This window comes from Stegodyphus dumicola, chromosome 12 (genome assembly GCF_044657685.1).
Source record: "Stegodyphus dumicola isolate Sdum_Otavi_A_Nest chromosome 12, ASM4465768v1".
In the NCBI taxonomy this organism is placed as follows: Eukaryota; Metazoa; Arthropoda; class Arachnida; order Araneae; family Eresidae; genus Stegodyphus; species Stegodyphus dumicola.
In genome coordinates this window covers 114,735,801-114,749,315 of record NC_140779.1, presented here as the reverse complement: position 1 = coordinate 114,749,315, position 13,515 = coordinate 114,735,801, and the positions used below count along the sequence as shown (strand labels likewise).

The 13,515-nt window shown below is 29.4% G+C and overlaps 1 protein-coding gene across 1 annotated transcript in view; it reads right to left on the bottom strand.

Annotated features, from left to right (window-relative positions):
- Positions 1-13,515, bottom strand: part of tamo (PUB and ZnF_RBZ domain-containing protein tamozhennic) — a 54,098-nt gene that overhangs the window by 39,717 nt on the left and 866 nt on the right. Inside the window, exon 2 of the mRNA XM_035360410.2 lies at positions 318-658. Within this exon, the coding sequence (XP_035216301.1) occupies positions 318-656 (339 nt within the window). The 5' untranslated portion in view covers positions 657-658. The remainder of the gene's footprint in view (positions 1-317; positions 659-13,515) is intronic.

Here is a 13,515-nt window from a genome sequence, read left to right as displayed (position 1 = left end):
AAGCCCAACATATTTTTTTTCTATTTAACAGTGGTAGCTTAGAAATTAATTTTCCATATTAATGTAAGAAAGAAAAAGAACACCATGGTTACCAAATATTAACTACAAGACTGCAAAAAAACAGAAAAAATTTTGAGTTAGATAACTCAAAATAAATCAGCCAACAATTTAATCTCAGCATGATTTGAGAAGTCTGACAACTAGCTATTTGATTTAAATTTAGTTTACAAAAATGTTTAACAAATATTATATCACTGCATATGCTAAATGAAACATTTGAATACCAAAGATGTAATCTCTGACACTGAAAAACTAACCTTTACTGTTTTATATTCTTTTCTCCATGGATGGCTTATTAAATTTGTGGCATACTTCTCTAAAGCTTCAAATGCAGACGCAGCTTTGTAAGCACTAAAATTTGGGTTCTTCTCTATACTTTGATTCAAAATATTAGCAACTTCTACAAAAGTAAACTTTGCAGAATGGGCGACAACACACAGGAACTCAGAAATAAGGCTCTCTAAATTACGCCGTTGTTCCAACTTGGCTGGAGTTTCTTCCTGGTTAAGATAAGCCAGGTGGCTCCGTAGAATGTGCCGATGCAATTCTTCACTTCGGGCACCATGCCCATCATGGGCTTGAAATGTCATAGTCATATCTGGAGGAGGAAATGTTTGTCTTATAATTACAGTAATTATATCTTCAAATCAAAATTCAAGCAAATTTTGAAAATTATTAGTATTTAAATAAATATAACAAACAACTTTTAATAAAAAGAATATACCGTTTGACATTAAAATGAAATATACGCTACAAAAGAGTTCAGTATGGTACCTGCCACTTATTAAACTCCTTTGCTAATAAACTAAGCCACTTATTACATTCAAATTTCCAGGAACCAAAACAAATACATACTAATCAAGAAAAAAACCATCATTTATTAAACTCATCTCCGCCACATATTAAACTCTGACTGGCAAGAGACTGATTCTTCAGTGCCAGAATATCCTACTTAAGCTTTTAGTAGCTTATCCAGAGTTCTTTGTCTATACTGAATGAACTGACAGGCTGTGGATGTCCAACTTCTGTATCCCATATTTTAAGGTTTCCACATTCAAAAGCTTTCCTTTGGTCTACACACTATGTTCACACAGACTTATAAAAAAAAGCTCTCATAAATGTTTCTACGTATTACTGAACACTAATTTTGAATGGAAAGGAAGCAGTGACCATAGACTAAAGAAAATAAAATCTCAAGGCTAATGTCTCGGGTAAATGCAATCAGTAAAAAATCTAGACATACTGAAATTGCTTCCTTAGAATGGTTTCAAGATATAACGCTAAAAATTTTTTCTGCTTCTAGAACTTTTTTTCACTAATTCACTAAATGCTAGGAAAGAATTTTATATTAATTGACATATGGCTCACAAGCTGGAAGAAAGAGAAATCCAACACTTTTCATCATAAATTTCCTCATGAAAAGGAAGAAGTGGATCACCCTCCAGCTAATAACTTAGTAAAAGATGTTTTACTCATACTGCTAAATGAATATAAACAATATGAAATTTATAATACAGATGTAACTTGTCTGCATTACAGAACATTACCAGAACACACATTAACCCTTCAGAGGCTACAAGATTCTTTCTTTCCAAATATGTGTTAAATCTGCAAGTTATAAATTTGTAATGCAAGCTCTGTTCATTTGTGGCCACTGTGGTGCATAAATGGAATGTGAGCTGAGCTCGTCAATGACCGTCAAAAGTTTAATATTTAAAAATTAAACAGCTTTGGTTTAAAAAACTAAATAAGTTAGTTATTGATTTATTAATGTGCAGTACAGATGTAACAATTGAGAAGACAACACTTGTGGTTGATAAAATCAGAAGACCTTGTTATTTGAAAAAGATCAGGAATTCACTTTTAAATTACTATAGCAACAAGAACTCATGTATGACAAATAGTATTTTAAACATTTTCTTTTGAAATAGGATAGTGAAATGAAAAATGAAAGAACAGCTTTACTAATTAGAAAACTGTGCAGCACACACACTTCTGATCTCTTTCTGAAAAACATTAGTGTCTCTTCCTGAAAATACTACTTCTAACATTAAACCTTTACTATTGAGATATTACAAAAGCTTCCAAACATCATTATAGAAATAATGTTGAGTAAATGATGAACAGAAATAAAATCTGTGAAAATGAAAGCATTTCAAAGAAGATATGCAAGTTGATACCTCTGCTAAAAGTCATGTGTATTATAGCCGATACATGGGTTTAATATCTTAAAATAGTTAAAAATTGTTTTGAACATGTGGCTTTTATGCAGTAGAAGCCTCAGAGAATTTCAAATTATGGCTAATGTTTCAGACATCAATGAGGGAAGATACAAAGATTCATTTGTAGAATACACATCAATTAAGAACAATATCAAGAAAATGTCTACAAAAACTGACTACAAAAGTGTTAAAACAACTGCAAAAACTGACGGTGAAAGTGATACACAAAAATGTGATGATGAGCCATAATTAATCCAATCAGAAAAGCAAAGCAAATTCTAAGAAAAATTCTTTAACTTAAATGTGCTGTTTAAAAAAGCTATCAGCAGATTAATGAAACTGAGAATACAACTGAAAAACTACTGTTGAACAACGCAAAACAAGAACTGTTTCTAAGAGATAAAATTTAATCAAGGGTGTAATTATGAAAATATTTTTATAAAAATTTTAAAATGAATTTCAAAATAGTGTAGTTTAATTTTAGTATTAATTTTTCATTATAATTTTAAGATCAATTAATAAATTATTTGTTCTTTATTATTTAAAAAATTTAAAAGTGATAATACAGTTTGACATATACAAATCACTGTCTATTAAACTCAGCTGCTTAATAAACAATTGGAACAAAAATGATTTTAAAAAGTAGCAGATACTGTATTAGCTATACTAAAATTTACATTTTAAAATTTTAAGTTTCTTCATGTATTTTATGAATTACTAATACATAATTTGAATGAATTTTCAGTACTGCAGATCTCTCCAAAAAGACATCAACTCATTGGCAACTAATTTTTGATGATGAAAAAAGCAAGAGTGATTTTTTACTAGATGAAAGGAAAGAGTGATTTTTAAACTAGATGGCTAAAAGGAAGAGTGACTTTTAAAACAGTGGTGCATTAAGAATTCCATAAAAGAGCAATGAATCAGTAAAATTAATAAACATCCATAAAAAAATATCTTTCCTGATGAAATCCTTATATAATGTTGCTCTCCCCATGTACAATTTCTGTTTTTGCTTTAAAAGAAAAAAAATTTGATCCCTAAAATTCTATTGCTTACGAAATACATCAAGGAATGCAAAATTTTACATTCTCGATTTTTGGGGAAAATGAAATATTTCTGAAGAAATTAAACACACTCTTTTTCATCAGCCAATAATTCCACAGTTGCAATATGATTCATTAAAAGAAAAAGAAAATAGTGCAAGAAACACCAATGACCATCAAATTTGAAGGTAGATTTTCACTTTGCCACATAATTACATTTTGGTGACATCATGGGTTGCTTATTTTGGTAACAGGGTGCATTGCTTCTTGAATATTTTTCAGGAGGTTTCTATAATCAAAAAAGTACCAAATTTTCTTCAAAATTAGAAAATAAGAACATAATAATTTCTGCAACTGCTAGTTTGAAAATATGCTCTTATTTAAACAAAAAATATTATAATAAACTTGAGCAACAGTAATGTTTCTAAAATCTGGAAATTTATTTTAAATTTGACAACTTTCATTATTTTAGAGACTAAATTATTTTTCAATACAACTTTATTTAGACCGCAGTTGATCACTTTCTTCAAAAACGTCCGTGTATTATCATATAATACAGTCAAAAGTCGTTAATTCGGACACCCATAATCCAGAATGATCTATAATCCGGACCTCAAAGCTACAAACTTTCTGCGCATGCGTCGTGTGACGCATGTGCGTAAGACCTTTACGGCTGCGAATATGCATGTGCGCATGCACATAATACGTTTACGCATGCGCGTTTAGTGTATAACGGACGGTACAAGCTAAGATAAAATTATCTAATTCAGTTAATGTTGCAGATTGCGTTGTTCCTTAATTTTCGAATTGGATCTGGCTTATTATTTTTTGCAGACTGTTAGAGCAATTTTATAAAAGTAAGCTTAAACTTTGGATTATATCAAATAGAATTTCCGAAATATTTTTGTTAATATGTAAAGGATCTAAAGCGAAAGTATGTTTCGAAATCAGAAATCTGTTTATCAATTTCATGCTGCTCGGCGGGGGGAACGCCGCGGCGCTCAATGAATTGGAAGTTGATCTGTCAGCACTATCCTTATCTTCAGGGCAGATGTTTTTATTTTATTTGGCTTATAATTTATTACTAAATGTAGTATTTCATCTCGATGTACTCCGTCTTTGATATGATTTAAATCAAATTCCTCGTCATTATAATTTACTTCCAATAGTGAAGAAAGTGACACAGAGGTTATTGAAAACGAAAAAATTTCGATTGACAAATTAGTCGGTATTCTCGACACAGCAATTATAGGACTTGAACAGCGGAACTTTGTAACTGAACAAGAAATTTTGTCTGTTTATAGAATTAAAGAGAAAGTATTATCACATAAAACGAAGCAACTTACATTAAAAGAAATGTTTAATAAAGTAAACAAATAAATATTAAGCTTTTTTTTTTTTTTTTTTTTTTTGTTTGTTTGTTTGTTAATTTTGATATCCTTTAGATCATAATTGTTTTTTATTTCATAAATTACGGTTTCATATTTTTAATTTTATAATTTCTGCATGCCATCTTACCAGATTTAAACTGATGATCTATAACCTGGAAAAATCAATAATCCGGAATCGAACTCCCGATGAGTCCGGATTAACGACTTTTGACTGTAATAGCTTACGTAATTTAAAAAATGAAAATGAATAATATATCTGATATACAAATAACTTTATACTCTTTTTTCATAAGAATGAAATCAGAGGCTTTTTATACATTTGCAGAGGCTTTTTATACATTTGCAAACATGAGCAAGCTTTAAATACACATGTACACTGCGAAAAATCATTGGGAGAGTTCTATATCTCCTGTTGTACTGCACCAATTGACGAAATTCAACTTGGGTTTCTCATGTCTCGAAAGCACATATGTATGTATTAGATGTATCGAAAGCACGTATTACGATATGTATTAGATTTATATATAGCAGGGGTGGCCAACCTGTGGCGAGCTCTTTGAAGGATTATTTGTCACTCTCGATAAATGTACCCCAGTTCCCTTTTCATTTTTCTGTTATTATATTTTTAAAAATTATTATCCTTACGTATGTGTTTCAAAATGTCTTTTAAGTTACAGACAACAATAATGAAAGACTAAGTGCAATGTAGTATCAAATTTCATTTCTGTCCATTGTCTCTTGACTTTTTTCTGAATCCATTTGAAATTAACGTAATTCAAGGCGAGTTTTCCATTTCCAATATAATTATGACCCAAAAAGCATCTGGAGAATTAGAATTAATAGAGATGCATGAAGATCAAGCTCTACAATTAAAATATAAATCAACGCAGATTACTGAATTTTGGAAATTTGTACCAAAATCGAAGTATCCTGAATTAAAAAAGGCTGCTTGTCGAATTATTTCAATATTCGGAACAACGTACTTACGTGAATCATTTTATTCCACTTTAAAATTCATGATATGCAAACACCGATCAGTATTAACTAACCAGCATCTCAAAGAATTACTGAGAAGTGCTGTCACCAATTACTCACCAAATTTTAAAGAATTATCAAGAGAAGTAAAATACATGTGTTTAATTTTTAAATAAACGCATTTAATTTTAATTATTAAACACATTTAATTTCAATTTAATGCATTTATAAAAATATGTGTTAATATTTAAATTCAATACACATATTTTGTACTTCTATTTATATGTTTTTAATGAATATAATTTCAGTAAAAAAATTTTTTAATACCTTTTTTGCATACTTTTCAAATACGTATTTAACTGCGGCTCGCGAAAAATTTCAAACTTTGAAAAATGTCTCGGACTATTAAGGAGCTTGGCCTTGATGTGCATAATGCATAATGAGTTTATGCATGCACATAATACCTTTACACATGCGCATAATATGTTTATGCATGCACGTTTAATGTAAAATGGACGATATAAGCTAGGCTAAAATTATCTATTTCAGTTAATGTTGCAGATTGTGTTGTTCCTTAATCTTCTAATTGGATCTGGCTTATTATTTTTTGCAGACTGTTAGAGCAATTTTATACAAAGTAAGCTTGAAACTTCCGATTATGTCAAAAAGAGTTTCCGATTCTGGTGCTGCTAAAGGATCTACAAAGCGAAAGCATGTTTCGATGTCCATCAAACAAAAAGTGGAATTGCTGCAAAAAAATAAATGAAGGCATGAAGAAAGTAACAGAGAGGTTAGTGAAAAACGAAAAAATTTCGATTGACAAGTCAGTCGGTATTCTCGACACAGCAATTACAGGATTTGAACAGCGGAACTTTGTAACAGAACAAGAAATTATGTCTGTTTATAGAATTAAAGAGAAAGTATTAGTACATAAAACGAAGCAACTTAAACAACTTGCATTGAAAGAAATATTTAATAAACTAATAAATATTAAGCTTTTTTTGGTAAATTTTTATATCCTTTGGATCATAATTGCTCTTTATTTCATAAATTACGGTTTCATATTTTTAATTTTATAATTTCTGCATGCCATCTTACCAGATTTAAATTGATGATCCATAATCCAGAAAACCTCCTAATCTGGAATCGCTGAAGTCCCGACGACTCCGGATTAAAGACTTTGTACTGTATAGGTATTTTGACACAAAATTGTATTTTTTCTGAAATGACATGCCAATTTTTTTTTCCCATATTTCAATTCTACGACTGAAATTATGCCAAACTGCCAAGTTTTGTAAAGATCACACGGGTAGTTTTTAAAAAAACTATCTCTCAAAATTTTAGCTTCTCCATGTTAATTGAATCTTGTATATATTTATTAATATCTCTTTATTAAATTTATCTGATTCTTCCTTTTACATTTCAAAATTTAGGTTCATTCCAAATAAAATTCGCCCACTGTTTATGATTTATTTTTTTTATTTGTATTTTTTAATAATTTTTTAAAATTTTTCGCAAAAAATTTTGAATTATAACCTATAAAAGTTCTACCGTCATCTTAAATTAGATGTATTTCTAAGCATACGTGCAAAAAATTATACTTTTTTATTCAAAATTTCCTAGGTTATACATGAATTTACATAGCACGTTTTGAAATTTGGTATATTTGTTATAAGCCATAACAATGCCACATGTAGTTTATGCACTTTGTTAAAATTATTTGAAAGTATGAATAATGACTTTTTTCCACTTGTCTACAGTGAAAATAAAAACAAAAAGAAAATAGGTTGCTATAAATTAAGAAATTCGCACAACGAATTATTCGGTTGATCTTTACAATATGGTAACTGGTAGTTTGGCGACATTTTGGAGGCGATAAAGGTTTGACCTGGAAAGGAGACCTGGGACTTTGGTAATAATGTGAGCAGTACTCAGTTCCGATTACGCATTATTTTGTGTGAGGGAAATGAGAGATCATGGGACATGTCATGTGATATTATTAATGGACGAATTACGGTTCTTTAATCGGAAAAGGGAGGAAATCGGGAAAAAATCTGGAAATTTTGTATTTGGCTTTATTCTGTGTTGTGTGAAACAGTGTTCGTGAATTTTTGGATCCCATGGCCATAACTAAAGTGAATTCGAAATGGGTATTTATGTATGTATTAATTTAATGTATGTGCTCATTTATATTTTAAGTAGTGTTTTTGAATTTAATTATATTTTAATTAAATGATAGTTATTTTGTGAATTTTATGTTTGTAGGAATTTGGTATACGTTTTAGTTGAAGTAAACGTGCATGGAAATAATTTAAATATCTGACACTAAGTATTTGTAATGGTTGCGGTATGAATTTGTTGGTGACGTGTATAATGTAATAGATGATTTAGAGGTAAACGTTTTTGGATATTTTATTTATTTTATATGTGGAAATGTTCATATTTGGAAAGGGTAAATACTTTTTCGCGATCAGGTAATTTCATATATGTTCTTTTTATCGGGTTTAAAGATTGAGAAAATTGTCATGTATTTTCGTGAAATTTTTCTAATTTATGAGAAAAAAGCAATGTACATGGATATAGTGAAGAGTGTGCGCAATGCCATTTTTGTGAAATTCTGGGATTTTTTTTAAGTAAAAATAAGTCGGCGTGTATATGGTTTAGTGATATTTTAATTAAATGATAGTTATTTTGTGAATTTTATGTTTGTAGGAATTTGGTATACGTTTAAGTTGAAGTAAACGTGCATGGAAATAATTTAAATATTTGATACTAAGTATTTGTAATGCTTGGGGTATGAATTCGTTGGTGACGTGTATAATGTAATAGATGATTTAGAGGTAAAAGTTTTTGGATATTTTATTTATTTTATATGTGGAAATGTTGATATTTGGAAAGGGTAAATACTTTTTCGTGGTCAGGTAATTTCATATATGTTCTTTTTATCGGGTTTAAAGATTGAGAAAATTGTCATGTATTTTCATGAAATTTTTCTAATTTATGAGAAAAAAGCGGTGTACATGGATATAGTGAAGAGTGTGCGCAATGCCATTTTTGTGCAATTCTGGGATGTTTTTTTAAGTAAAAATAAGTCGACGTGTACATGGTTTAGTGATATTTTAATTAAATGATAGTTATTTTGTGAATTTTATGTTTGTAGGAATTTGGTACACGTTTAAGTTGAAGTAAACGTGCATGGAAATAATTTAAATATTTGATACTAAGTATTTGAAATGCTTGCGGTATGAATTCGTTGGTGACGTGTATAATGTAATAGATGATTTAGAGGTAAAAGTTTTTGGATATTTTATTTATTTTATATGTGGAAATGTTGATATTTGGAAAGGGTAAATACTTTTTCGTGGTCAGGTAATTTCATATATGTTCTTTTTATCGGGTTTAAAGATTGAGAAAATTGTCATGTATTTTCATGAAATTTTTCTAATTTATGAGAAAAAAGCGGTGTACATGGATATAGTGAAGAGTGTGCGCAATGCCATTTTTGTGCAATTCTGGGATGTTTTTTTAAGTAAAAATAAGTCGGCGTGTACATGGTTTATGTGTATGTGTTATTTTGAAAAACGCGTAAGGAGTATGGTATTGTGCACTTTTTCCCAATTTTGCAGTGAATATTTGTCATGATTAAGCAGTTTTGTTAGATAAAATTTCTAGCATAAGTGTAATTCGGCTAGTAGATTGTTGGAAGAAGTGTTCAGTAGATAAAAAGAAAAGAAACATGTCTTTACTTCGCGAAGACAAAATGGCGGCGGGAAAAAAAAAATAGAGGGTTGCTGTAGGAGAGTTGGTCGCCAAATTTTCGCCAAAAAAACGCCAAGTTACCATAATGTAAAGATCAACCAATTATTCTTGCCACAAATTGAAAAAAAAAATTGGCCAAGATAAATTTTTTAATTTCTCCAAAAAGTTTGGACCAAATTTTACAAAATTTAAAATTCAGGCTTAATTTGACTCGAAGAATCGAAATATGGTAAAAACTGGCATGTCATTTCAGAAAAAGTCTAATTTTGTGTTAAAAATCTAATATATATCCTATATCGTGCTTTTGACACTGGAAAATGCAATTTGAATTTCATCAATCTGTCCAGTAGAATGGGAGATATAGAACTGCCCTTTTTTTTTTTTCCTCTTTTTGCACAATGTACTTGCCTTAATAGAAAATCAGTATCAAAAAGCTTGATTAAATACTAATGTGGCATAGGTTCTCCAACTCTAAAATTTTTTTTTAATTTCAGGGAGAAACAAAAACTCAGCAGAAACTTACGCAAACAAGGCAAAAAATTAAACTTGAAAACATCAAAATTCTGAATCAGTTGCTACATATAATAAAAAAAAAATCAATCGGAATTTTTCTCAACTATTTTTGGAAGTATTTCAGAACTGTTCTAGCACATTTATGGTTTCCAAGAAATAATTAATTAGAAGACAGCATACAAATTCTTTGATTATTTTCAAAAGCGTATTAGCAACCTTTACATTTTTAATTCCTAATATTTACCAATATCTTAAATTAAAGATGGAAATAAATAAAATACATTAACATGAAATAATAAATTTTATACATCTTATTTTTACTTTGAAATATATGTCATATATATTATTCAGCTGATAACATGATGTAGAGTTTTGAAAATGCATAAAATTTAATATCAATTAAAATATCTTTCATATTAAGTTTTATGCCAAATACAAACCATAAATAGATGTTTAAGAAAAATGTTACGGTTTTAGAGTTTTACTCAGATGTAACATATGTTCATTTATGAGATTCCACTAAAATATATTAGGTCATGTCCTCAATTCCCATTAAAAATCATCATTTTTAAAAACTGCCGCCATTTGTAACGCAAGCTAATACTATATTAAAATACTTTTAAACATTCTTAAAAAAGCAATCTAAAAATAAAAGAACTATAAAAGGAATTATGTAATACCTTTTTAAACTGTTGTAAAAACAACACATAAGAGATTAAAATGCATACTACCATAACAACATTACGGATAAAAATGTTAAAAAATAGGAATTGTACAGTTACAAGCGTTAAGTAAAATCACTAGTCATGAAGAATTTGGGATAATGAATTTATAAAACGTACATCTGATAATATACTTTACATAAGAATCGCATTCTTTGATCATAATAAAGTACTCTCGGATTATTTGCTTTACGGAAAAGGTATTTTTCCAAAGGAAGAATGATGACCATTTACCTTATGTACAAGAAAAATCACAAAAACCTGATCCAACTTAGAATACAATGTGGGGTGAACTATGATGCTTTGTAGCTTAAATCACTTGGCCATCAATTAACCTTACATCAATTACAACAGAAATTACAAAACTAATGATTACTATGCACTTCTTCCCCCACCCCAAGGAGGAATTAGATTTCATAAGTTTATAAGCTAATATACAGAAGAAAACTAGATTGTCACTATTGACTAAATGCAAATTGAATATGAAAAATAACTGGTCAAAAATTCACTAGAAAATGGAAGAACACTTGTTAATATATTTTAAAAATATAAACATGTGTTTTTTTATTTTTAAAAATTTAATAACCAAATCTTGCTAAATAAATTTCACATAATTGCATTTGATTTAAATGCTTTATTCATGATCTAAATATATATTCATTACACTTTAATATTACATTTTTAATAATTATAAAAGTTCATAATACATTTAACAAACAAAAAATCACATTTATTATAAAATTACGAATTCACATCCTCATGTAATAGAAATAAAACGTAAATATCTCATACATTCGACGTAGCACCAAAAATTTTGGAAATGGCAAAATGTTTTTTTATAAATTATATTATTTATAAAGGAACTTCAATGTAGAATTCAAGACCCACAGAAACTGTATCAGATAGCTAAAAGCCTAACACCAACCTTGTACATTAATTCGGACACCCATAATCCGGAATGATCTATAATCCGGACCTCAAAGCTACAAACTTTCTGCGCATGCGTAGCGTTGACGCACGCGCGTAGGCGTTTACGTGCGCCCGTAAGACCTTTACGGCTGCGAATATGCTTGTGCTCATGCTCATAAAATGCTTACGCATGCGCGTTTAATGTATAACGGATGGTGTAAGCTAAGCTAAAATTATCTAATTCAGCTAATGTTGCAGATTGCGTTGTTCCTTAATTTTCGAATTGGATCCGGCTTATTATTTTTCGCAGACTGTTAGAGCAATTTTATAAAAGTAAGCTTAAACTTTCGATTATATCAAATAGAATTTCCGATATATATTTGTTAATATGTAAAGGATCTAAAGCGAAAGTATGTTTCGAAATCAGAAATCTGTTTATTAATTTCACGCTGCTCGGCGGGGGGAACGCCGCGGCACGCAATGAATTGGAAGTTGATCTGTCAGCACTATCCTTATTTTCAGGGCAGATGTTTTTATTTTATTTGGCTTATAATTCCTTACCAAATGTAGTATTTCATCTCGATGTACTCTGTCTTTGATATGATTTAAAACAAGTTTCTTGTCATTATAATTCGCTTCCGATAGTGAAGAAAGTGACAGAGGTTATAGAAAACGAAAAAATTTCGATTGACAAATTAGTCGGTATTCTCGACACAGCAATTATAGGACTTGAACAGCGGAACTTTATAACTAAACAAGAAATTATGTCTGTTTAATAGAATTAAAGAGAAAGTATTATCACATGAAATGAAGTAACTTAAACAACTTACATTGAAAGAAATGTTTAATAAAGTAAACAAATAAATATTAAGCTTTTTCTTTTTGTAAATTTTAATACCCTTTAGATCATAATTGTTCTTTATTTCATAAATTACGGTTTCATATTTTTAATTTTGTAATTTCTGCATGCCATCTTACCAGATTTAAACTGATTATCTATAATCCGGAAAAATCGATAATCCGGAATCGCCGAAGTCCCGACGAGTCCGGATTCACGACTTTTGACTGTATACATTTTAATTTCTTAACCACTGTTAACTGTTTATGTTCTTGCTAATTAAGAATACGGAACTCTTCTGTTATCAAGACTGGATTTAGAAATGAATGTAGGTACGTATGCACGTACATATATATATATATATAAGTAGTGCAGAATTATCCACTTATTTGTTTGGCGCTTTTTACAAGAGTACGAAGAATTGGATTTTTGTCAATTTTTTTTTTTTACTTTTTAAGTGAAAATATGTTGATGTGCACAATGGCATTTTTGTGCAATTCTGGGATTTTTTCAAGTCAAAATATGTCGATGTGTACATGAATACATATTTGTGCAATTCTTAAAAATGCGCCAAGCAGTGGGCGATTCTGCACTTTCCCCGAAAAAAATTCAATTACAGTTTAATTGTCCATTATAATGTTTAAATTCACAGTATATACATATTGAAGAGTTTTTAATTAGTAAATACAGCATTCCTTATTATTTGTCTGTCTGATCACTAAAACCTGAAAATGTAATTTGAATATACAATAAATCTGATCAGCAACCTGTCAAGTCTTTTGAATCTCTCTTAATTTATATAAATCAATACCTAAGTTTTGAGCATTTTTTTCTGAAGAATTAGCTACTGCATTAAACTATCTACTGCTTTCTGAGTAACTCAATTACTGTATCAATTATTAGATTTTCTCATATTGAATTAAAGGAAATTCAACTCGTATGAAACAGGATATACTTTTGAAAGGCCAACTTAGATACCTTAAAACTAACTTAAATTTACACACACAGTCTTTTAATTAAATTGCACAAATTAATAATATAAGTTATACAGATAATAGATTAAATACTGCCTATGAACTT